We start from the raw sequence: 24,393 nt of genomic DNA, 5'->3' as shown, positions 1-24,393 counted from the left end.
CACCGTGCAAAGAAATCATATAGTCCTCTTGCTGCCTAATAACCACAGCTTCAACCCTTATAAACCACACAAGGAGAGTGAGAGTGCCTCTCTCCAATGTGGGACAAAGGTGTTTTTCCTATACAAACTCTAATAGTACATGTGGTAGTATGGGAAGTTCAGGAGGTGGAGGATCAGTTCAGTCAAGCCAGGATGTGGGTGTGGTGATCAGAAAGTACTGACTGAGTGACCGACCTTGCACCATTTTTTCTTTAGCGACCAAATTATGCAATCCTTTAGAATAATAATACTATGCACCAACACTACCCTTCTTCACTTCTTCTTCTTCTTCCACTCTCGAGTACAGAAATATCAGCATCTACAAAGTACACCAAGTCCTATTAGGCTATTACATCTCAATTCATGCGCACGAGTTAATGTTGAACATTATATATTCGAATCAAAATTTCGCAAAGACACGTAAAGAAATTCCATCAAGCATATATACAACGAAACAAATGGAAAATTCAATATTGAGGTTAATTAACTATAAACATGATTCATGACAAAGAAAATGTTTGCTGTGTCCTATTCAGCGTCGTGTCAATTAAACAGATCTAGGACTGTGTTGTGAAAACAAAGGTTATCCACAGATACAATAGTAAAACAATGAATAATTAGCATACCAGTGCAGCACATTCTTCTGCAAGACCAGGTCCGGCTGCAGCATGCAAGCCAGTGATGCATTGTGCTTCTACCATGTTCTGTAAACCACCCAAAATATCATGACTTTTCTCATTGTCGTAATAGACACAACCATTCACAAAACCCTATCAAATGTATCATCATAACCTACTTCTCACCTCATTCGTCGAATTTACAACAGCATCAACTTCGAGATTCCACGGGTTCCCCTCCACAGATATATCTTCGAATTAATCTCATGACCGACGGGAAATCTCGAACGCATTTCATTGATACTGCTTAATTTCTCTCATGGTAAAGGAAACATTGGAATAAGAAATGTAATCCCCGAAAGAGAATTTTCCCCTGAAATAAGCAACATTGATGTGAGCACAAGAAAAAGCATGAATTGCTGCAACTTAGTTATGATGATCCTACTTGTGTCAATGTGTGTTGGACCCCATTATGTGGTAATGCTAAGGTAAACCATCGACTGAGTTGCGAAGAATGGATCCAAGGCACATGAAAAATGATTGCAGTGTAAAATTATAGGTTCCCATAACAGCACTGCTTCTGGGGCATTCTAATAAACATTCAACGGAAGCTCGATATAACCTTGTTTTTATATTTTTAAATTTATAAATTTTAATAATGAGAAACAGCAATATATAACATATAATAATATGGTTTAATGGTAAGCCAAAAGACCAACTTTTTCAAACAATTCAGGTTACCGCAGGGAAAAAGAATTTATGAAATACAAGAAAAGAAAGGCTTGAGAAAGAACCAATATGCCTGGTTTGCCCAATGATCAGGGACCGGTTTAAAAGTATACTCAATGCTGCACCACTTAAAATTTTGTACATTTCTTTCCCGAAACCTGCCTCTGATGCTTTACCCATCACAAAGCCATGGTGACAAAACTGTTCCAGACGAAGATTTCGGGCATGGGAAGCACCTGAAATTGAATGAGTCGTATGAGCTTCCATCCCTCAAAAGTTCTATAGGATGAATCACAGATTCCACACTCGAAGTAGGATGCTATGAAGTTTGAAAAAGAAAACAAACAAGAAATTAAAAATAACTTCTTTTTATAAGGATATCAGCAAATTGAGTGAAAAATGTGGATTAAATACAACAAAAAGCTTGTACATGGAACAAGGATGTGAAAGATGGATGGCCTGACTGGGAGTAGTTGTGAGGAATAAATACACTGGATGGAGTCAGAATATGGGCAGGCAAAGCATGAAAGTGCAAGTAGAATTGTTCAAGCAGAATCAGGGAACATAACCAAATGTATCTCACACAAATGTAAAACCTTAAAAGAAGCTGAGAAATTAAGAACAAGACCAATTTCAATGTTTGGGACTTTCATGAATCAGGTAGCATGTATATTACACGTGACACTAACAATCAGCCTGAAGAAAATGAGAGTAGAAAAATACCATTCAAGTCAAAGTGATGCTGAATAAGTTTCCTGACTCTGAGACTTTCCTCCCAGAACCCTCCTTTGAAGTCCTTTCCCATCTCTTCCACCGTAGCACAGGAGTTGGATTTTCTCTTACTCTTGATCTCAGGCTCGTCCTTAACCCCAACCCTACCACCGCTTTCAGACTCCAAAACCAAATTGTGAATTTGCATAGGGAAATCGGGGCTCGTTGGAGGATCAACTTGTCTTACGTTGAGCATCAACAGCCCCATTCCAGCACACAATGCACACACTATCAGAATTGATCCTACAGACACAAGTCTCCTTCTCCAAACACCACACCTTTCCTTTCTTTTTCTGTGTGGTTAGATCGCCTGCCGACTACCTCTGCCTCTCAAGAAGCTCAGTTAGTGAAACACACACAGAGAGTGGCGATTACCTCTGCCTCTCAAAAAAGGAAAAGGAAAAAGAAAAAAAGAGCATCAACAACAATGAGTGCACTACCAAGAAATGAAATTGAGAATTCAATGGCCCCAAACATCTCGTGATCATTAGCATTTCAAAAAGTACCTTCACTATCAAAGGCACGGACTCGAAGCCTGGCAAGCCCATCTAAGTCAAGCTTAATGGAATTATGAAATATCTGAATTCTGGAAAGTTTGTCAATAAAAACTTTGCAGCGAATCACAGCTCCAGTATTTACATCAGCAGCGTAAACAATGCATATAATAGGAAAAGAAGTATATTAAGCCGATTAAAATATCAAACAAACAAAGCAAGGGGAATTAAGCATTCGACAGATAGATGAATGAAAAACTTACGTGCGGAGCCGATCGAGATAGATACTGTTTTCCTGCTTTTCATGGTTCAATCTTAATTTGAGCTGATTTTGGTGAGGCAGAGGAGAGGGAGGTGAAGGGATGTCGGTGAGAGGGAGAAAGACGAGGGAGGAGGGAAGGGAGTTGTTGACTGTAACAGTGCAAGGAGTTGAAAGAATTAAAAAAATTCATTAAATGACGTGGCACATTCGTTATCGCTAGATAAATTTGGACGGTCGAGATGATAACAGATGCATAGTAAATGACAAAGGGTAGTTTCGTAACTCTAAGCAAACCCTAATTGATACTACATAAACGCACATATATCTGCCCCGAACATAACATTTCTCTCTTCAGTTTATGTTCATTTTGTTATTCTCTCTTCAGTTTATGTTCGTTATCTTCTGAATAATCGGAAGTATAGATTTTATGAGGGAAAGATGAAGTCTTTGAGGGAAAGATCTATATTTTCCGATGATCCATGTTCGTTTAGATCTGTCTTTCCCGATGATTCGTTTTCTTTGGGATCTATCTTTCCCGATGATTCATGTTCTTTTAGTTTATGTTCATGTTGTTATACTCTCTTTAGTTCATGTTCGTTATCTTTTGAATAATCGGAAATATAGAGTTTATGAGGGAAAGATGAAGTCTTTGAGAGAAAGATCTATCTTTTCGGATGAGTCATGTTCTTTGAGATCTATCTTTTCTAATTATTCGTGTTCTTTGAGATCTATCTTTCCCGATGATTCATGTTCTTTTTGTGTATTTCCATTTTCTTATACAGAGTTCATGTTCGTTATCTTTTGAATAATCGGAGATATAGAGTTTATGAGGGAAAGATCTATCTTTCCCGATGATTTATGTTAATTCTCAAGGTCGTCTGGGTTGAGGCTACGCTTCTTCCGACTAATCCAAGGGTATTTTGGTCGTTTTTGGGAAGATGAACTCTCCTCCCTTTACACCTGGCTCCTCAACCTTTTTGTTTTTATTTTTTGGTTGTGTATTTTTAAAAACAATATATATGTATATATAATCTAAATGTGACGTGACCGGATGGCCCAATAGCGTGAAAACGGGCTAACAATTGGCCCAGTAATTTGTAAATTCCCCTAAACCCTAAACCCTTGGCCCGTTCCTTAGATTATATAAAGAGAGTCTGAGATTATTGTAGAGTCTGAGATTATTGTAGAGTGAGAGTGAGAGATTGTAGAGAGAGAGAGAGAGAGAGAGAGAGAGGGAGAGACTTGCAATGAGTGAGGCTGAGATCCGTGAGGGAGAACTCCCCGCTGAGGCTGAGATCCCTGAGGAGGAACTCCCGGCTGAGGCTGAGATCCCTGAGGGAGAACTCCCGGCTGAGGCTGAGATCCCTGAGGGAGAACTCCCGGCTGAGACTGAGATCCCTGAGGGAGAACTGCCGGCTGAGACGCTTCGCACAACTCTGAGGTTTTTTCTTTTATTTTAATGAATAAGACGCTTCGCACAACTCTGAGGTTTTTTCTTTTATTTTAATGAATAATTGATTTTTACTTTAGTTTTCTACTTCTAATTGGCTTAAACTGTTAAACTGTAGGGAACAGGGACCTGATGAGGCTAAAGCTGAGAGGTCGTCTGGATCAGAGAATCGACCTTCAAGGTTCTTTTCTTTTTCTTCGTTTTTAGATTATATATATCAAGGTACCATGATAACACTAAAGAAATAGAAGAGTAGTTTCATTGAATTGTAAGAATAGGATTCTGTTATTGTGTTTTGTAACAATGATCGTATTAAAACCAGTGTTACTAAGTAACTCATTAGCCTAACTAACTCATAACAGACCTATAACAATCTTGCTTTGGATTATGTAGAGCAATTAGTCATTTTCTTTTTTTATTCTTGTATATGAATTTATATAGAGTTTTGTGATTATATGTGTATTTACAAAAGTTTCTCTGATCACCTGGTTCTATTTAGGTTAGCTCCTTTGGATTTTGGACAAAAGAATAGGATTCTGTTATTATGTTTTGTAATAATGATCGTATTACAACCAGTGTTACTAAGTAACTCATTAGCCTAACTAACTCATAACAGACCTATAACAATCTTGCTTTGGATTATGTAGAGCAATTAGTCATTTTCTTTTTGTATTCTTGTATAGATGAATTTATATAGAGTTTTGTGATTATATGTGTATTTGCAAAAGTTTTTCTGATCCCCCTGGTTCTATTTAGGTTAGCTCCTTTGGATTTTGGACAAGAATTCTTCAAGACCTCACTTGAAGATATTCTTCACGAGCACTCTGTGAGCGCCAGGGGCAGGGTTTATGATGATATTAGTTTTAATGCTGCCAAGCTGAAACTGCAGTCCCTGATGTTTCCCAGGATGACTATTGGGAACTCTGGGATTATGCATTTTTTAATTCCGGGGCCTCTGATGGGTATGATAGCGTTCAAAGACTTTTTGGATGCGTGCATGGGTGTTTTTGCCCACTCTGGAATGAGTGCGGCTGAATTTGTTGTGCTGAATGGTCCTGGAATTGGTCGCATTGCATTTAAAAGGGGTAAATTTCATCTGCTTGAATGGTTATCATAAGTGTTGTCTGCATCTCCTCTAATACACTGTTTGTTGAAGAAAAAAGTCTGCATCTCCTCTAATACACTGTTTGTTGTGTTTGCAGGCTGAGTAAGAGTGAAGAGGTTGGATGTTATATATTATTTTGAGAAACAATGATGTAATTTTGAGAAACAATTATAGAACATCGTGTTGTTATTGTCGCTTCCGTTTACATAATATTGTTGAGTTGAGTGGAGGTTGATGTTATTTTCAGAAACAATTATGGACCTTGTTTTGTTACTTGTTGCTTCCGTTTACATATTGTTGAGTTAAGAGGTTGAATGTTGTTATTTTGAGAAATCATAGACTGGGCCTAGTGTAGTGGAACTTGGGCCTCATCTTTGGATTGGGCTTGGATTATGTATTCTTAATAATTCATATTTAGTAATCATAGACTGGGCCTCGGATGTTAAAATCTGCAAGTCTATAATTGACTTGGAAAATGTTTTGCCCGCCCGTATGCGTAATGTAATAATAGTGACAACAGAGAGATTACATGTATCTCTCACCAATCTAGTAGTTAATTAATCTGCAGTTAGTACCGCTAAACTCTGATCCCAAAGGAATAATAGTGAGTTAACTACAAGTCAAATTCATATGTTTTATCATTTTTAATTAATTTCTTTTCTATTAGATAATGCTATAATTTATCGCAATATATCGGGTCGAAGTGAATTTCTTGGATCACAATTTAGTTCTCGAGGCTGCTGCTTTTTGATTGCATTCAAAGTAATGTGCTGTTATTAAAGGTCCAACCAGATCGATCGATCAATGCTGTGGAAAACATATAAAAATATCGAATCTAACAGATACCTTGGAAATACATATAAAAATATCGAATCTAACAGGTACCTTGGAAATACAAAGTTATTTAGGTATAAGGTACTATTACTCATCCACTCAATATTTTCACATAGGCCTTAAGCAAGCTCATCTCCATCTCCCTGATTTTCTCTCTCTATCTCATACACACGTTGTGTGCAGGCATATATATATATATATATATATATATATATATATATATGACGCATGCACCCAGAAAACTTCAAAAGATCCATTGCTTTAAGAACGGATACGATTTTCCTTCTTAAAAATTCACAACTTTTGTAAAAGTAGTTTATAATACGAATGAAGTACCTTAATATTTGGGAGGTGAAAGACTAATAACCTTCAGTCTCAACTCCCATGCACCCAGCTTGCCAAGCCTCTAGAAGAGGAATACCAGGTACAACGATCCCACATGCATGTTGATTTTATGATCCCGAAGAGAACATACTAATCAAGCCAGCTTCTGCCTAAGGAAAACCAAGGTACGCCTATATCATTCTGATCTATCCTCCAAAAATTTGGGGTATAAATAGCTTTGTTATCTCTCCCTGCAAACAGCCCAATTAGTTCAGGCTCTGTACTAGGAGGCATTCTTTTGATCTTGTGTTAGGATTATACTCAAGATCGACAGCAACTACATAGAAAATGAGGGGGAAGAAAACAAATAAATATCATCAGTTTTAACTTAATTCTTTTGCACGCAACAAGTTTCTTCCTGATTTTGCAGTCTTTATAGGAAAACATGAAGGAATATAAGTCGCAGGAAAACCAAACAACCAGAAAAGAAAAGAATGAAGAGCTTTTAGACTATAATTAGGAGGAAAACCACCTTAGACATGAAATTATTTTGCTCATAAAACCATATATTATTTAAAAATTCTTAAGATTGTTTGCTTTTCTCAGGCTTAAATGCGCAAATAGTTAAACAAGACAAATCCACTAATGCAACTTAAAAACACCAGTAGCACTAGTACATTGTTTTCTCATTGACGAGCAGCATATCCGGACAAATATGTGTCGCGATAAATCTTTCATGACGAAATTTCATCGGGAACAAACCACTTATTAAAAACTACCTCAAGGCGTACTCAATTTAACCAGGGTTAGGCACGGTTACGTTGTACTAACCGTATATTGAGACCGAAACCATAGAATATACTTATGGTTAGGTTTGAGGCTTGAGAAAGGTTTTGGAACAAGTTCGGAAGCTAGAGATTTTGGTTCAAGAAGGGTTTGGTGGCTAAAATCCATTTTTGGAATGCTAAAATAGTTTTTAAAATATGTTTGGTTAAGTAAAATAATTTTCTAGAATTTTTAAATAATCAAAAGTATTTTACAAATACTTTTGGAATTCGAAAATAGTTTTGAATGTCCACAAAAGAATTTAAAAGAATTAAATATTATTTAATTTATGAAATTAATTAAAGTATATAAATACTAATCATTAACTAAAGAAATAATAACTAAAAATTAATTATTGATTAAAGTAACTAAATAAGGCTAAGATATTACATAATTCCAATATCGCTCTAAACAAAGTAAGTTTGTACAATTTGTTTTTAAAAGTCCATCAAATAATGTAAAATAATTAATAATTAATTACTATAAATTGAGTAATTCATGAAATTAATTTAAATATTTAAATACTAATTATTCACTAAAAATAGGATTAAAATAATTAAATAAGGCTAAGACATTTCTCAATTACAAAGATTAAACTAAAGAAACTAACTTTTTTTTTCCCCCCAAAAAAAAAGGTGACCTTTCCCTGCGAAATCCAGTGGGACATGTATTTTTAATGGGTTTAGCCGTGACAGGTTCATGGTGACAAAATGAGTCTTTGGGAAGGTTATCCCCGCAAATGCGTCCAGATAAATCTCTCCTTATGAATTTCATCGGGAAAGGTCACTAAATTAATGTTTCTAGGTTTTTTTTGTTTTTGGATTTTTTATTATACAAAATGAGATTGTTTGATTTAATAATTGAAATTAAGTAATATGTTAGTCTTATTTGATTACTTGAATTATGAATTATTTAGTGAATAATTAGTATCTTAATTAATTTCATAATAAATACTAATGAATTATATTTATTTATCTGGAATAATTTTTTGGAGTTTAAAATTATTTTCACTTTCCGAAATTGTTTCAAAATATGGTTTGAATTAGTATTCCGAACCCTAAATTTAAGTCTCGAAGCAATAGTCCTAGTTTCCGAGAGTTATCTCGTTTATGGTTCATACTAAGATGGATGCAAATAATTTGTTCAAGAGTTAAAACAAATACGTACCCAAAAAAAATGATAAAATAATAAAATAATAATATTTGAATAGAGCAAGGCATCGAAGGGTTGAAGAATGAGATTCTGTTGATCTCCAAACTCCAACACAAGCTTGGATATGATATTATTGGGTTAGTTTGACTGGTCCTTTATGTTTGGCTGCAATTTCCCATTGTCACCTATCTTTCTTGAGTATCATTGATAATGTCTGAGCTCTTCCTATCCTAGTATGCCGAAGTCGGGGACTATTGATTTCATTTCTAATGGCAATGGGTGTAATGATTAGATCCAATGAGAAGAGCAGTGCATTGGGCTAAACGCTTCAATATTATTCAAGGTGTTGCTAGAGGACTTGTTTATCTCCACCATGATTCCTGTTTGAAGGTAAGTAATATTCTGTTGGATGAGAAGATGAGCCCAAAATTTTCAGATTTTGGATTGGCACGTATCTTTCAAGGGACACAGAATCTAGCACACTCTTAGAAGGTTGTGGGTTGAATCTCGATGATAATGTGCAGCAGGAAACAAAGTGTTTCTCTTATTGTGCAGCCTGAAAGGGTTTGTACCTAAGTCACATGAGGAATGGAGCAAAGGAGACAGGACTGCAGGGTGCGTGAGGAAAACAAAATTGTTTTGTGAGACTAGTACACAAGCAAGTCAGTCACTTCGAGAGGAAAAGGAGACGGGTTTTGAAGATGGTACGGTTGAAACTACCATGAATATATCACGTCTTCGGATGCTGAAGAGTGCAAGATACAATGCCTAAATAATTGTTCTTGCTTGGCTTATGCATACGTTTAGTAATATATAGGGTGACAAATTCATTTTTTTCAGATGAAGGAAATTAAACCAAGTTAATTGTCAGCCTGATCACAGCTATTGGTTTAGTATCTTGGGTGCCAATGGTGTTTGGTTTGCACAGCTTGCGAGCTAACCAAAAGGGTAAGAGAGAGAGAGAGAGAGAGAGAGAGAGAGAGAGAGAGAGAGAGAGAGAGAGAGAGATGCAATTCATTTGTGTTAGCTAACAAAGAAATTTTGATGGTTTTATCTGACTCGGTATTTGATTGTTATATTTGCCAAATCAGGAAAAGTCAAAGTAACCACAAAGTTTTCTAAATTGACTGATAATACTGAGACTTCAGGAGACGCACTTCAAGAATATATTAGAAACCAAGATCCATCGGAGCTATTCATCTATAATTTTGACAGCTTATTAATCGCTACAAACAATTTCAATATCACAAACAAACTTGGGAAAGGGTGGGATTTGGTCCCGTTTACAAGGTGAGTTTTTATTTTGCCTTTTATCTTTCTAAAGGAAAATATTGTATCACAACAGCTACAATTCTATACAACTACAAGATAAGGATAAGAATGCAGTGACTGATTTGTAGGTAGGGTCTACAAGAAGGGAAGGAAATAGCAGTAAAAGACTACCTAGTAGCTCAGGGCAAGGCATAGAAGGGTTGAAGAATGAGATTCTGTTCATCTCCAAGCTCCAACATAAAAATCTTGCTAGGATCATGGGCTGCTGCGTCAAAGATGATAAGTTACTGATTTATGAGTTCATGCCAAACAGAAGCTTGGACACTCATCTATTTGGTTAGTTTCACTGGACTTTATCTTTGTAATTTGCCTACTTAACTTAAAGCCACAAATGAATTCACTTGAACTAAATGTTCAGGGCACAAGGAATCAAAATTATTTTCGATTGATACACAGAATGACTGAATTATTTTCAATACACAAACAGTCAAGCAAGACATCCTGCAGATTTAATGCTCATAACTGAAAAAAACTGAATGGTATAATACTGTTGGAATTTAAAAATGAGTATTAATTTCCTATGATTTAAAACTTGCGGCGAGTGTTAATTCTATATACATGGATTCTGTGGCAACATAAAAAGAGAAGCTGATTAGAGTGCCTCAAAATGCAGCTTTATGGACAACAGCAGTGGAATAGAAACTTATATCTGAAAAGGAATTGGGTCAAACAATTGAGTATTACCATATGCCACCACAAGGTTGGGGTCTGCATGTGCATCAACCAAAACCTGGAATCCTATGAAAATTAAAAAACAAATAAATAAACCAAAACCCGGAAAAGGATAAGGAAAGATAATTAGAAATCATACTGCATGCAATGTGTTTTTGGACTCGGGAAATAGAAATAAAGATAGTCCTTGAGATTTCAAACTATATAGCATTGTTGCCCTCTCATTACTCTTCTTATTAACGATACTTAATTCACTTTAACATATAATAACAGAAGCATATGTCCGCGTGCACAATCAAGAAGGCTACAGACCAGGTTTCGAACCTGATAAAATGGCTCATCAGAACCCCGAGACAAGGTTCCAACCTGTGCAGTTTCCATCCATGAACTTGATAGCCTGGATCCATTCCACAAACCACTCCTCAATAGCCGAACACGTAACATAACATAAGAATCATACAACAGAAGTAAGCAGGAAAGGAGAAAAATAATCAATGAAGCACATAAATCCAGTTCTGCTTATTCCATGATGATTCATAGAATAAATAGGGGATAAAAGATATTACAACACAAGCCACGCGCACCTGTTACTGCTAGAACAGCTTTTAGCACAACATTTTACATTTTAGTTTCCTACATATTAAATCTAAGCAGAGATCGATGATGTGTGTCTATAAGAATTAACAAGTGATCACTGAGAGGGAGACTGGGTATGATCATCTGGGCAGGGCATATGTAAAGAATAATATTTAATTTATATATGTATAGGAATAGGAAAAATAGGATCATGTTTTGACATAAAAATAAAATCATTAAAGAAAAGCTTTTAGCTGGGAAATGCACGCTTGTTATAAAGTAATTTACTTGGAAAATGGTGTGCCCGCCCGTATGCGTAACGAAATAAAAGTGACAACAAACAGATTACATATAGCTCTCACTCATCTAGTAGTTAATTAATCTGTAGTTAGTACCACTAAACTCTGATCCCAAAGGTATAATATCGAGTTAACTACAGTCAAACTCATCTGTTTTATCATTTTTAATTAATTTCTTTTCTATTATATAATGCTATAATTGATCCCAATATATTGGGTTGAAGTGAATTTCTTGGATCACAATTTAGTTCTCGAGGCCGCTGCTTTTTGATTGCATTCAAAGTAATGTGCTGTTATAAAGGATCCAACCAGATCGATCGGTCGATCAATGCTGTGGAAGACATATAAAAATATAGAATCTAAAAGGATACCTTGAAATACAAAGTTATTTAGGTATAAGGTACTATTACTCATCCACTCAATATTTTCACGTAGGCCTTAAGCAAGCTCATCTCCATCTCCCTGATTCTCTCTCTATCTCATACACACGTGTGTGCAGGCACGTATATATATTGACGCATGCACTCAGAAAACTTCAAAAGATCCATTGCTTTGAGAATGGATATGATTTCCCTTCTTAAAAATTCACAACTTTTGTAAAAGTAGTTTATAATACGAATGAAGTACCTTAATATTTAGGAGGTGAAAGACTAATAACCTTCAGTCTCAACTCCCATGCACCCAGCTTGCCAAGCCTCTAGAAGAGGAATACCAGGTACAATGAACCCACACGCATGTTGATTTTATGATCCCGAAGAGAACATACTAATCAAGCCAGCTTCTGCCTAAGGAAAACCAAGGTACGCCTATATCATTCTGATCTATCCTCCAAAAATTTGGGGTATAAATAGCTTTGTTATCTCTCCCTGCAAACAGCCCAATTAGTTCAGGCTCTGTACTAGGAGGCATTCTTTTGATCTTGTGTTAGGATTATACTCAAGATCGACAGCAACTACATAGAAAATGAGGGGGAAGAAAACAAATAAATATCATCAGTTTTAACTTAATTCTTTTGCACGCAACAAGTTTCTTCCTGATTTTGCAGTCTTTATAGGAAAACATGAAGGAATATAAGTCGCAGGAAAACCAAACAACCAGAAAAGAAAAGAATGAAGAGCTTTTAGACTATAATTAGGAGGAAAACCACCTTAGACATGAAATTATTTTGCTCATAAAACCATATATTATTTAAAAATTCTTAAGATTGTTTGCTTTTCTCAGGCTTAAATGCGCAAATAGTTAAACAAGACAAATCCAATAATGCAACTTCAAAACACCAGTAGCACTAGTACATTGTTTTCTCATTGACGAGCAGCATAATCGCTAGGATATGAAATAGAAATAAGCAGGTCTGTAGCTAATACAACAATTAATTAACTTCTTACCATATATTGTTCCAGCTGAGCATCATGGCTGCAGGTCTCCCTTCATTATTTCATGATAATCTCCTTCGTTTGGGTTTTGATGACTCGCGCACTTCCAGCGGGTATCGGCACAGGGGACACAAGTGATTGATCTGCAGCCACGGGACGATGCAATCTTCATGAAACTGGTGTAAGCAGGGCAAGCGTTTGATCATCATTGGTGGACGATGACGATCAACCCCTTGACCTTGATCTTGATCATGGTCATCATCTTCATCTTGTGAAGCAGGGACGACATTAATATTATCAGAGTGATGATCATCATGATGATCAAGGAGGAGGCCCTCCATACAAATAATACATGCGGACGACGGGGCCAAAGTAGGATCATCAAGCCTCACATTCTCCAAGCCCTGAATGGATGATTGAGCTGCAGGAATAAGCATGGCCCTGTAGGCTTCCGAGGATTGCCTCATAACCCTATCAAGGATGTCGTTGTCGTGGTCCAACCTCAGATAGTGATAAGTGCCATCCACAATATGCACAAGAATAGGCAACTCAAAGCTGTCGTTGTCGGCCTCTTCAATGTAATCAAGTATTCTTACAATAAGAGCTGGCTGCGCACCTTGTGGGACACCGATCTTGGAAAGATGATAAGCCAAGACATGCGTCCATTTAGGCCTTGATGAAAATTGCTTGACATCACGCATAGGGACATAGAAACTCCTCTCAGCAAGGAGGTGGTATGTAGTAGCATAAGGAAGTTCTACTGGAACATGCTCACCAGGAATCCACTGGAAGACTCGAGTTCTCTCTTCATAATCTATACAGATTTTGAACCTGTCCCTGGGAATTGAGTCTAATGAGATTCTTACATCTTCTCTTTGATTCACACCGGTAAATAAAAAACGGTACTCGGAAGCACCAGTTGAGCTGCTGACGCTCCGTATTTCGGAAGTACCAGCTGACGTGCTCCATCTCTGTGCGTGTAACTGAGCAGCAGCTAACCTGCTCATGCTTTGTGCTTTGGTTGGTGGGTGTGTGTATCACTGTCAGCAAGCAACCTGTAATAATTACCTGTAGTACGTAGGAGTCGTTGTCAGGCTCAACTCCAACCTGAAGGCGTTGTCTGTATGCGTATCTATATATATATATATATATATATATATTTGTAGTTAACTATCCCTAAATCAATGAGGATGACAATCCCTATCCTTCTCCGACAAGGAATATAATAGGAAAAGAAGTATATTTAATTTGTTAATTGCCTGGGTAAGGTAGCTTAAGTAAGGGTGGACTGGAGCCACGAATTTTAAACCTAAATTAGTATGCAGTCGATCTGATGAATTCACGGAATCAATTAAGCAAGCTTAAAATATCAAACAAACAATGCAAGTCGAACTCATGAATAAAAGTAAAGAAAATTAAGCATTCGACAGATTGATGAATGAAAAACTTACGTGCGGAGCCGATCGAGATAGATGCTGTTTGCTTGATTTTCTTCCGGGAACACAGAGAGAGAGAGAGAGAGAGAGACCTAACAAACAAGCAAACAGGGCCTGGTAAAAGTTGAGCAAATTTTGGTCTATATCGTGCACATTGGTGTGGGCAAGAGGCCTTACAAACAAACCCCAACATTGGACTGGAGGACAGCCCAAATTTAATCTTGGACCCACTCACAATAAATAATAAATCAAAATTTGGGTGGGCTATAGCCTATGGGCCTCAGTGCCTCACACAACTTCCCAAAAGTGAAAAAGGAAGCAACCCGAGAGCAAGAGTCCACGTCTCCAACATCAATATGCCAAAACAAACAATCAATCACAAACCAAATCAAACCAAAATTCAACTATAATGCAAATGTCGAGGACTAGAATGGACACCCAACCATCAGTCAACTATAATATGATTAGCACTTAGTATCTGAGCTTCATAATTAACAAAGCTTTTCCTGTGAATACAAACTATGCTACTTAAAGGGTGTAGCAGAAGTTTGCATAAAAATTTCAATTCTAAAATTATTATTTTTTTTTTTTTAAAAAAAAAAAAGGTTAAAAATTAAAAATTTTAAAAACCTGAGTATAGTCGTGCGGCTATACTATTTTTAATATAAAAAGGAGGACCCCAACGTTTAGGCGCCACGTGTCTACTTTTTTAATTAAAAAATAAAAAACTGAGTATAGCCGTGCGGCTATACTATTTTCAATATAAAAAGGAGGACCACAACAGTTAGGCGCCACGTGTCTACTTTTTTAATTAAAAAAATAAAAAAATTGAGTATAGCCGTGCGGCTATACTATTTTTAATATAAAAAAGAGGACCCAACGTTTGGGCGCCACGTGTCTACTTTTTTAATTAAAAAAATAAAAAACTGAGTATAGCCGTGCGGCTATACTAATTTTAATATAAAAAAGAGGACCCAACGTTCAGGCGCCACGTGTCTACTTTTTTAATTAAAAAATTAAAAAACTGAGTATAGCCGTGCGGCTATACTATTTTTTATATAAAAAGGCGGACCCAACGTTTAGGCGCCACGTGTCTACTTCCGGAGTTCGGTCCCGCCAACTTCGACAGTCGACAGCCACCAAGTGGGTTCTAAAACACTCCCTTGCCTCCCCTATGTAATTCCTCTTAAAGACCCGACTTGATTTCATCCCGAAACCATCGAATCGAAACCTAGAAATTTTCCGATGATCCATATTCTTTGAGATCTGTCTTTCCCGATTATTCGTGTTCTTTGAGATCTATCTTTCCTTGATGATTCATGTTCTTTTAGTTTATGTTCATTTTGTTATACTCTCTTTAGTTCATGTTCGTTATCTTTTGAATAATCGGAAATATAGAGTTTATGAGGGAAAGATCTATCTTTCCCGATGATTTATGTTAATTCTCAAGGTCGTCTGGGTATAATCTCCGGAGGCTACGCTTCTTCCCACTAATCCAAGGGTATTTTGGTCGTTTTTGGGAAGATGAACTCTCCTCCCTTTACACCTGGCTCCTCAACCTTTTTGTTTTTGGGAAATAGCCCAAAATGCCACCATTTTTATAATTGTAACTGAAAATACCACCATTTTTTAAAAATTTTGGAACTATCACCTATAAATATAAAATTATTGTACCGTTATTGCTGATTTTTCACAAGTTCATAAATTTGTTCTGTTCTCTTAGCTCACACAGCTCTCTCTCTCTGGCACAACTCTCTTTCTCTTTGGCAGCTGTCTATCACAGCTCTCTGGGTCTGTCTTGGCTCTCTCTATCTTGGCTCTCTCTCTCTCTAGCACAACTCTCTGTCTCTGTCTTTGCTCTCTTTCTCATAGCGCAGCCGTTTATCTCTGTAGCTTCGTTATCTCTTTCTCCCCTATTCGATCTGTTGCTCTCTGTAGCTTCGTTATCTCTTTCTCCCCTACTCGATCTCTTTCTCCCCTACTCGATCTGTTCTCATGCAAAAGTATAAAGTTACTCCCCTTGATGTGTTTGATCTGTTGGTAATACATAGAGATTTGAAGGTCAGTAACATTCTCTTGCATGAGAACATGAACCCCAAAATTTCAGATTTTGGATTGGCAAGTTTTTTTCAAGGGACACGACATCTAACAAATACTCAGAAGGTTGTGGGAACATTGTAAGCATCATTCCTTTTCCTATTCTTGGAAGAACATCACAACTCATATTTCAAGAGAATTCCAAGAGTAACACTCCATGATGTTGAAGAAATTCACCACTATGGTACAAGTTTTTTCTTCTATTATTGTGCAATTTATTCACAAATTTAGTTATGCAGGAAGGAAGGCAGCATGCTTGTGCAATTTATTCACAAATTTATTTATTTTTCCATCAGAAGTAGGTATCCCTGTTTGATATTTTTGACGTGTATTTTTACATGTTCCATCATAAGTTATTAACTGTGCTGGAGTCCATCTCTATTTGATTTGGAATCATCGCCACATCAAGTAAACTTGACCAAGTCTGCACTAATAGACTCTTCTCACCAATGCACCCCCAAAAAAGGCAAATGCTTGTTAGACTAACAAAATCGAGAGAAATTGACAGATATTCTGTACCACTTAACCTACTACAATATGAAAACTATAAAAGGATCCCTATCAAACCTGTACTCGAGTTGCCAGGTCGAGCAGGAAAAAGAATATCAGAATATCCTCATCAGCACTCTCGCTTCGCTCGGAGCTTGCACTGAACCCTTGATCACCCCCTTTATACAGCCACCCCGGTTCCACCCTCACGCTCCTTTGTCTCGAGACTCTTGACATATTCTGGTTACCTCCAAAGAACAAGTTTTGATGGCACAGGTGGCAGCTACCATGCCTTTCAATACCAGAGCTTATCCGGGTTTCCTCGTCAATTTGAAATGCTTCCTCCACGAAGGCATGGATCCACACAGCCCACCATTACGTGACGCAGTGAAAGTACTGAGTGACAGACCTTGCACCATGACTAGAATATCCTAGAATTGTTCAAAGCCTTTATTTCTTTTACCAATTGTTCAAAGCTTTTGTAATAAATAGCCTAGAATTCCTCCAGATTTACAAAATTCGACACTAACTATGATCCCAACATGACAAAAATTGAATCGAGAACCATTCCTGTTACAGACTAATTGATCCTGCACAAAGGTTAACAACCAAGCAGACCCAATTAGCAACATAAAAAGAGATTCTGTGGCAACATAAATAGAGAAGCTGATTATAGTGCCTCAAAATGCAGCTTTATGGACAACAGCAGTGGAATAGAAATTTAAATCCGAAAAGGAATTGGGTCAAACAATTGAGCATTACCATATGCCACCAGAAAGTTGGGGTCTGCATGTACATCAACCAAAACCTGGAAAAGGATCAAGAAAGATAATTAGAAATCATATTGCGTGCAATGTTTTTTTGGACTCGGGAAATAGAAATAAAGGCAATCCTTGAGATTTCAAACTATACAGCATTGTTGCCCTCTCATTACTCTTCTTATTATTGATACTTAATTCACTTTAACAGAAGCATATGTTCACTTATATAATCAGCCTCGGGATGGGACATCAAACCTCAGTGAGCTTGGTAAGAGGGAGGGAGGAAGATGAGGGAGGAGAGAAGGGAGTTGTTGACTGTCATCGGTGGGAGCAGCGCAAGGAGTTTGACCTCATGGATTAAAGAAGGTAAGGAATTAAAAATATTTTAGACATGAAACTGAGGGATGCACGCGAGATTAGATTCAGGAATGGAATTGAATTGGTAAATTCAAAAAAGTCGCTATTGGGTTGGTATGGTAACTTTAATAGGCAAAAAAAGCCTAGTCAGTTGTGCAAATTAATACATGATATGCATTCCCCTCTCGTGCCAATTGCAAATTGCAAATGAGACTATGTGCCTTTTCTTAATATAATACAAGGTCTAAGTAACAAAACAGAAATAACTGACAGCGTCAATAACCACTTCCACTATAAGTATTAATTAAGTAGTAATAGTATACACAACAGAACAGACACAGTGCAAAGCCTTGCACAGAGCAGAGGGCAACACAATTTGAACAGACACAAAGGAAGAATCCAGCAGCTTTCAAAATTACAGGAAGATTACTGCATAAATGGCTCACACAATTTGAGCAGCACAAGCTTTGGCCATCCACAGCAAGACTCGAAATATTACAAGTCGAACACAGCACAGCCGTGAGAAGCTTTGCTCTCATTCCCAAAATCCTATAATTTCTCCACCTCCAGATATGATCCACAATCCCAGCCAGCCAGGCAAAGCCTTTTTTACTACATAACATAATGCACTTGTTTACCTTTCCATTGAGCAGCACAGCAGCCCAATTAACAAAGATGAGACCAGAAATGATCCCATATTCACCACGCACTCTAGAGTCCTATATATCATCATCACAAAAGGAGCAATCAAAGAATTAGTGCTCATGAGATTCCAGCAAAATCTGACACAAAACACACAATCTAATAGCCTATGGAGTCTATACAAGTGCTCCTAAGTGCTAGACAAGGATTCTGTCAAGAGTTGCCTGCTTACCTTTGTTAGCTAACCAAAGGATGGAAAGCTCCTCCCTCACCATTATTGTTGCTAATTCACATCAGACAGATCAGCCCAAGTTGTCATAGGCTCCCAAGCACAAGCAGTACTATAGAGTATGGAGATACGTGAAGCAATTCTCCTAGAAATACATTGCAACTGTAAACAGCTTGGCTAAGATTTAGCGTTGATATGAGTTCTCCAATAGTCCCTGCTGTCATTTCATTATCCTATTTAGGTACTGGCAGTGAGTAACCTTGAAACTATGGCTAGCTTTGTCATGATCCTAGACAAGCCCAGCTGAAAAGTATAAAACCCTTAACAAGTGTCAATCTTGAATATTTTTGCACACTTGTTCTAATCCATATTTTTAATATTTTCAGAAAAGATTGAAACTTGGGATTTCAGAAAAGATGTCATTTTCAATTGAAACCAGATAACAGAAGGTGGTTACTGGTAAATTTGAAAAACAAAAATCCCAAATTGAGAAAACAAGAAACTCCAAGAACATGATCGCATTCAGTTATAGTACCCGCGATGAGCTAAAGGCGCAAAATCTAAAAAGCCAACTGATTACGATATTATAGCACCACCCAAATCACAAAACAACACAAAAGAATCAAGAACACTGTCTTGACTCTGAAGTTTAATGGCGGGAAACAAACTGATAGCATTCTCAAACTGGTGTTCCAATGGAAAATAAAGAGAGAGAGAGAGAGAGAGAGAGAGAGAGAGAGAGAGAGAGAGAGAGAATCGTATCAACTGACCAGAAGACAATTGAGCCACATTCTCCTCAGGCTTGCGCATTGTCGTCTTTCACGACCTCTTTCTCTTGTCTGTGTTCTCTTGAGCTTCTTCCCCTTCCTGAACCCGAAACATGGGCTATTGCCCAAGTTGCTCCAACGGAGATGAAAAATGTTTTCCAAATCCAAAGAAATTTTATATAATAAAAAGAGAAAAAATGGGAGAGCCAAATTAAGCACTCCACATTTGTTCACAGTGGCACACACAACCCAACCCAACCCAACCCAACCCAACCCAACCCAAACCTTCCCTTTGTTGTATGTGAAGGCAACAGAAACGGAGGGCTCGCAAATCCCCCAACGCACAGGCTTCCAAGAGACGACGTACCACGGGACGAACGAGAACAAATGGGATCTTTTTCTAGAATCCATGCTGTCGTTTGTAATATGACGTCACCACTCACACGTTGTCATTCCTTTTTATTTATTTATTTTATTTATATTTTTTAATTCTTAACTTTTGGATTGGCATTCTTCTTCTCCCTACTTCTGATATTCTATCCTTTTTCTTCTTCCTTGCTACTACTAATAATAATAATTAATAGTTCTCCTAAAATAGAATAACAAATTATTAATAGTATATAATCTATTTTGGAATTAATAATTTATATTCATTTATGCCGGATACCTTGACATTATTATATGTAATATGTTGGGTTTGATTTTAATATCATAGACGTCAAGGGAAACAAAATAAATATTGAATCACTATTTATTCTCAATAGGATATGAGAAGACTTGTTGAACATGACGTGTTCGGCTTAGCTGTTCAACCAAAATAAATAAATTTCTAATACGCTCGATACACTCTGTTTAATGGAAAATACTTCCCTCTTTTTATGTATGTAGATATTCCAAGTGTTTAAGATCTAAATCATTTTTGGCTTTAGCTCATTTCTGTTTGAGGGTGTTGATCAAAACTTCGACAAACAAAATTCGAAATATTTAAGATATAAAAGGCAACCGGCCTTGACTTTGATTTGATGGCGATACAACAGAAGAAGCCAAAAATAAAAACAAAGAGTTGGACACAACGTGAATGAGTGGCTTAATGTTACAAGCATAAAAAGTGGAGGACGTGCCAAAACATAGGATGAATGAAATGCTTACAAAAGGAATGGAACAGTTTTCACCACAACCTTCCTTGTGCTACAAAAAGTGTCAAGATAATTTTCATCAATTGTGCCAAACCTCGATAACTGGATGCCGTACTCCGCCAACTTCTTGATATCCCTTGGAAGGGGGAATTGCCAAAGGCCATCCCACCATGCCGGAGGGAGAAGCTGTGTGAAAGGACATTGATTGGGCTGGTTATGACACCCAAGGGGGCAAGGGGGCAAGGGGGCAAGGGGACCTGCAAATCTGTTCCACACATGCCCCCAACCAATCTGAAATCTTAAACCTTCTCTCAACAAATCACCTTGAAAGCTACTTAAAAATGCAAAATTAGAACCAGTTGGTTTGTCGCCTGAGAAAGATAGAATAGAATGAACATTACAACACTTTGAGGTTTGAGCAACTTTTGTAAGAGGAAATGATCCAAACACTACATGTATGTAAGTACCAGGATTGTTTGCTGCAGCCAGTGCTGCAATTAACTGTGCATATGTCGTCCCAACACGCCTGTGATCCGCGGACGCGCCAGCATATTTTGCACGTGATGCAAGAAAAAAGTCTACAAAGGCAATCCATCCAGGCGCTGGGCCCCAATCTTTCATTCCAAAATCTAAACTGTGCATCCCCTTTCTGCTATCAGATATATTTCCTTTGAAAAGTTCATAATCAAAATGAATGACCTAAGAAAACCACAATTCAATTAGAATCAAAAGTACAAAATTCGACTGTTAAACAATTTTGTTAAAAAAAGGTATTCTCAAAGTATTTAACTCGTTTGGGTGAAAGAAATTAAGGCTGCATTCCCGACTACAGATTTAAACGAGAACAAAGTTACATAGAGTTACACAATGGGCGGCCACAAATAGGGGAGGCACACAGGTGGTATTTATTATAAAATTCATAATTTCATGAGTGATATACAGTGCTGATTATGCAGTATAATTTGTAACATGCCAGTGTAAAAGCATATTACCTCTGCAAATTTATTTATATTTGGTGTAATATTTTTCACGAGAGGGGGAGTATCTGACACTATGACTACCCTGGGTCTTGGTGATTTGCCAAGATTTTGCTTAGCTTTTCTGATGCAGTTCAATGCTGCCTGTGCAGCTCTGATAGACCTGGAAAACACGAGGCAAAAACCTGCGTCATTGATTAAGCTCAAAGTAGTGTCGCGAGTTTGTGAAAGCTTTCTGATGCATGTGTGCACATTACAACTGGTGTGGTATCAACTAACAGGGGAAGTTTAAGGATAATAACACATCACAATGAATATTTAACCTATTTCTGAATTCAAAATTTAACCTAAACAAGAAATGAAATAAATGGGGGGTTGCATTACTTATTCATGAGCATTCGCATGTGCAGTGAAATATCAGGTTCCACTCCACTAAAAAACCAATTGATGGCATCCTCAACATCCTCAGAAGGAGTTGTAAGCACTCTCATCATCTCCCCAAATACATTAGGCCGAAAATGGAGAACCTCCGGCTTTCCAAATATAAAAAAAAATAGAAGCAGCATTCCTCATCTCGGGGTGTATATTTTTCAAGAAAAATTGGGCTGCCACAGCGTCATTTGTATCTTGGAACCTGCGGTATTAATGTTAATGATCATGTGATGATATCTGATGATGAGTTATCTAAAATTTGTCTCACTTTACCTCATGATAGGTTGCTTCCATTTCCTCCAGTCACTACAAAGGACATTTTTCTGTGTCGGCTTCCAAAGCCATCCGTCCTCATAATCAGTTGCCTTCCCTACTTTCTTAACACATTTAATAAGTCTCCACAGATGCTTAATTTCTCTCATGGTAAAGGAAACGTTGGAATAAGAAATATAATCCCCGATAGGGAATTTTCCCCTGACACAAGCAACATTGATGTGAGCACAAGAAAAAGCATGAATTGCTGCAACTTAGTAAAGATGATCCTATTTGTGTCAATGTGTGTTGGACCCCATTATGTGGTAATGCTAAGGTAAACCACTGAATGATGATATCTGATGATGAGTTATCCAAAATTTGTCTCACTTTACCATATGATAGGTTGTTTCCATTTCTTCCAGTCATTACAAAGGACATTTGTCTGTGTGGGCTTCTCAAAGTCATCAGTCCTCATAATCAGTTGCCTTCCCTACTTCTTAACACATTTATTAAGTCTCCACAGATGCTTAATTTCTCTCATGGTAAAGGAAACATTGGAATCAGAAATGTAATCCCCGAAAGAGAATTTTCCCCTGAAATAAGCAACATTGATGTGAGCACAAAAAAAGCATGAATTGCTGCAACTTAGTTATGATGATCCTACTTGTGTCAATGTGTGTTGGACCCCATTATGTGGTAATGCTAAGGTAAACCATCGACTGAGTTGCGAAGAATGGATCCAAGGCACATGAAAAATGATTGCAGTGTAAAATTATAGGTTCCCATAACAGCACTGCTTCTGGGGCATTCTAATAAACATTCAACGGAAGCTCGATATAACCTTGTTTTTATATTTTTAAATTTATAAATTTTAATAATGAGAAACAGCAATATATAACATATAATAATATGGTTTAATGGTAAGCCAAAAGACCAACTTTTTCAAACAATTCAGGTTACCGCAGGGAAAAAGAATTTATGAAATACAAGAAAAGAAAGGCTTGAGAAAGAACCAATATGCCTGGTTTCCCAATGATCAGGGACCAGTTTAAAAGTATACTCAATGCTGCACCACTTAAAATTTTGTACATTTCATTCCCGAAACCTGCCTCTGATGCTTTACCCATCACAAAGCCATGGTGACAAAACTGTTCTGGATGAAGATTTCGGACATGGGAAGCACCTGAAATTGAATGAGTCGTATGAGCTTCCATCCCTCAAAAGTTCTATAGGATGACTCACAGGTTCCACACTCAAAGTAGGATGCTATGAAGTTTGAAAAAGAAAACAAATAAGAAATTAAAAATCACTTCTTTTTATAAGGATATCAGCAAATTGAGTGAAAAATGTAGATTAATTATAACAAAAAGCTTGTATATGGAACAAGAATGTGAAAGATGGATGGCCTGACTGGGAGTAGTTGTGAGGAATAAATACACTAGATGGAATCAGAATATGGGCAGGCAAAGCATGAAAGTGCTAGTAGAATTGTTCAAGCAGAATCAGGGAACATAACCTAATGTATCTCACACAAATGTAAAATCTTAAAAGAAGCTGAGAAATTAAGAACAGGACCAATTTCAATGTTTGGGACTATCACATGAATCAGGTAGCATGTATATTACATTTAACACTAACAATCAGCCTGAAGAAAATGAGAATAGAAAAATACCATTCAAGTGAAAGTGATGTTGAATAAGTTTCCTGACTCTGAGACTTTCCTCCCAGAACCCTCCTTTGAAGTCCTTTCCCATCTCTTCCACCGTAGCACAGGAGTTGGATTTTCTCTTACTCTTGTTCTCAGGCTCGTCCTCAACCCCAACCTCACCACCGCTTTCAGACTCCGAATCCGAATTGTGAATTTGCATGGGGAAATCGGGGCTCGTTGGAGGATCAACTTGTCTTAAGTTGAGCATCAACAGCCCCATTCCAGCACACAATGCACACACTATCAGAATTGA

General features: G+C 37.3%; 3 protein-coding genes and 1 long non-coding RNA gene across 19 annotated transcripts; 1 reads left to right on the top strand and 3 right to left on the bottom strand.

The window, feature by feature from the left end:
• Positions 1-5: 5 nt before the first annotated feature.
• Positions 6-14,418, bottom strand: LOC117621144. Of its 11 annotated transcripts, XR_004584891.1 has the most exons (8): positions 14,306-14,418; positions 13,771-13,922; positions 12,867-13,691; positions 2,109-2,533; positions 1,451-1,621; positions 843-1,029; positions 666-743; positions 6-358 (listed from the first exon to the last, which is right to left on the bottom strand). XR_004584891.1 is itself a non-coding variant. In XM_034351463.1 (7 exons), exon 2 carries the CDS (start codon positions 13,859-13,861, stop codon positions 12,917-12,919), a length of 945 nt encoding a protein of 314 aa, XP_034207354.1. In that variant the 5' UTR covers positions 13,862-13,922; positions 14,306-14,418; the 3' UTR covers positions 6-358; positions 666-743; positions 843-1,029; positions 1,451-1,621; positions 2,109-2,537; positions 12,867-12,916. The 11 variants fall into 11 exon arrangements, 10 of the variants coding, with proteins under 10 accessions (XP_034207354.1, XP_034207355.1, XP_034207353.1 ...); XM_034351463.1 differs by having other exon boundaries at positions 2,109-2,537; positions 12,867-13,922; XM_034351464.1 differs by having other exon boundaries at positions 1,451-1,704; positions 12,867-13,922.
• LOC117621153 lies at positions 3,262-5,773 on the top strand. The gene is made up of 4 exons (XM_034351480.1): positions 3,262-4,353; positions 4,481-4,543; positions 5,119-5,447; positions 5,565-5,773. Exons 1-4 carry the CDS (start codon positions 4,160-4,162, stop codon positions 5,567-5,569), a joined length of 591 nt encoding a protein of 196 aa, XP_034207371.1. The 5' UTR covers positions 3,262-4,159; the 3' UTR covers positions 5,570-5,773.
• Positions 14,419-17,113: 2,695 nt separating the features above from the next.
• Positions 17,114-19,899, bottom strand: LOC117621160. Of its 4 annotated transcripts, none has more exons than XR_004584897.1 (5): positions 19,636-19,898; positions 18,869-19,185; positions 18,425-18,713; positions 17,639-17,684; positions 17,114-17,466 (listed from the first exon to the last, which is right to left on the bottom strand). It is a non-coding gene; the product is annotated as an uncharacterized LOC117621160 (long non-coding RNA). The 4 variants fall into 4 exon arrangements; XR_004584894.1 differs by having other exon boundaries at positions 18,869-19,168; XR_004584895.1 differs by having other exon boundaries at positions 18,441-18,713; positions 18,869-19,168.
• A 700-nt stretch (positions 19,900-20,599) lies between these two features.
• LOC117621141 lies at positions 20,600-24,387 on the bottom strand. Of its 3 annotated transcripts, none has more exons than XM_034351455.1 (7): positions 24,105-24,387; positions 23,446-23,615; positions 22,825-23,025; positions 22,451-22,651; positions 22,130-22,379; positions 21,761-21,908; positions 20,600-21,467 (listed from the first exon to the last, which is right to left on the bottom strand). In XM_034351455.1, the coding sequence occupies exons 5-7, from the start codon at positions 22,309-22,311 to the stop codon at positions 20,778-20,780; spliced, it is 1,020 nt and encodes a 339-aa protein (XP_034207346.1). In that variant the 5' UTR covers positions 22,312-22,379; positions 22,451-22,651; positions 22,825-23,025; positions 23,446-23,615; positions 24,105-24,387; the 3' UTR covers positions 20,600-20,777. The 3 variants fall into 3 exon arrangements, with proteins under 3 accessions (XP_034207346.1, XP_034207348.1, XP_034207349.1); XM_034351458.1 differs by lacking the exon at positions 24,105-24,387 and having other exon boundaries at positions 20,616-21,139; positions 21,236-21,467; positions 23,446-23,847; XM_034351457.1 differs by lacking the exons at positions 23,446-23,615; positions 24,105-24,387 and having other exon boundaries at positions 22,825-23,439.
• Positions 24,388-24,393: the final 6 nt, after the last annotated feature.

The sequence above is a fragment of the Prunus dulcis genome, chromosome 3, assembly GCF_902201215.1.
Source record: "Prunus dulcis chromosome 3, ALMONDv2, whole genome shotgun sequence".
Taxonomy (NCBI): domain Eukaryota; kingdom Viridiplantae; phylum Streptophyta; class Magnoliopsida; order Rosales; family Rosaceae; genus Prunus; species Prunus dulcis.
This window is presented reverse-complemented; position numbering and strand designations above follow the sequence as displayed.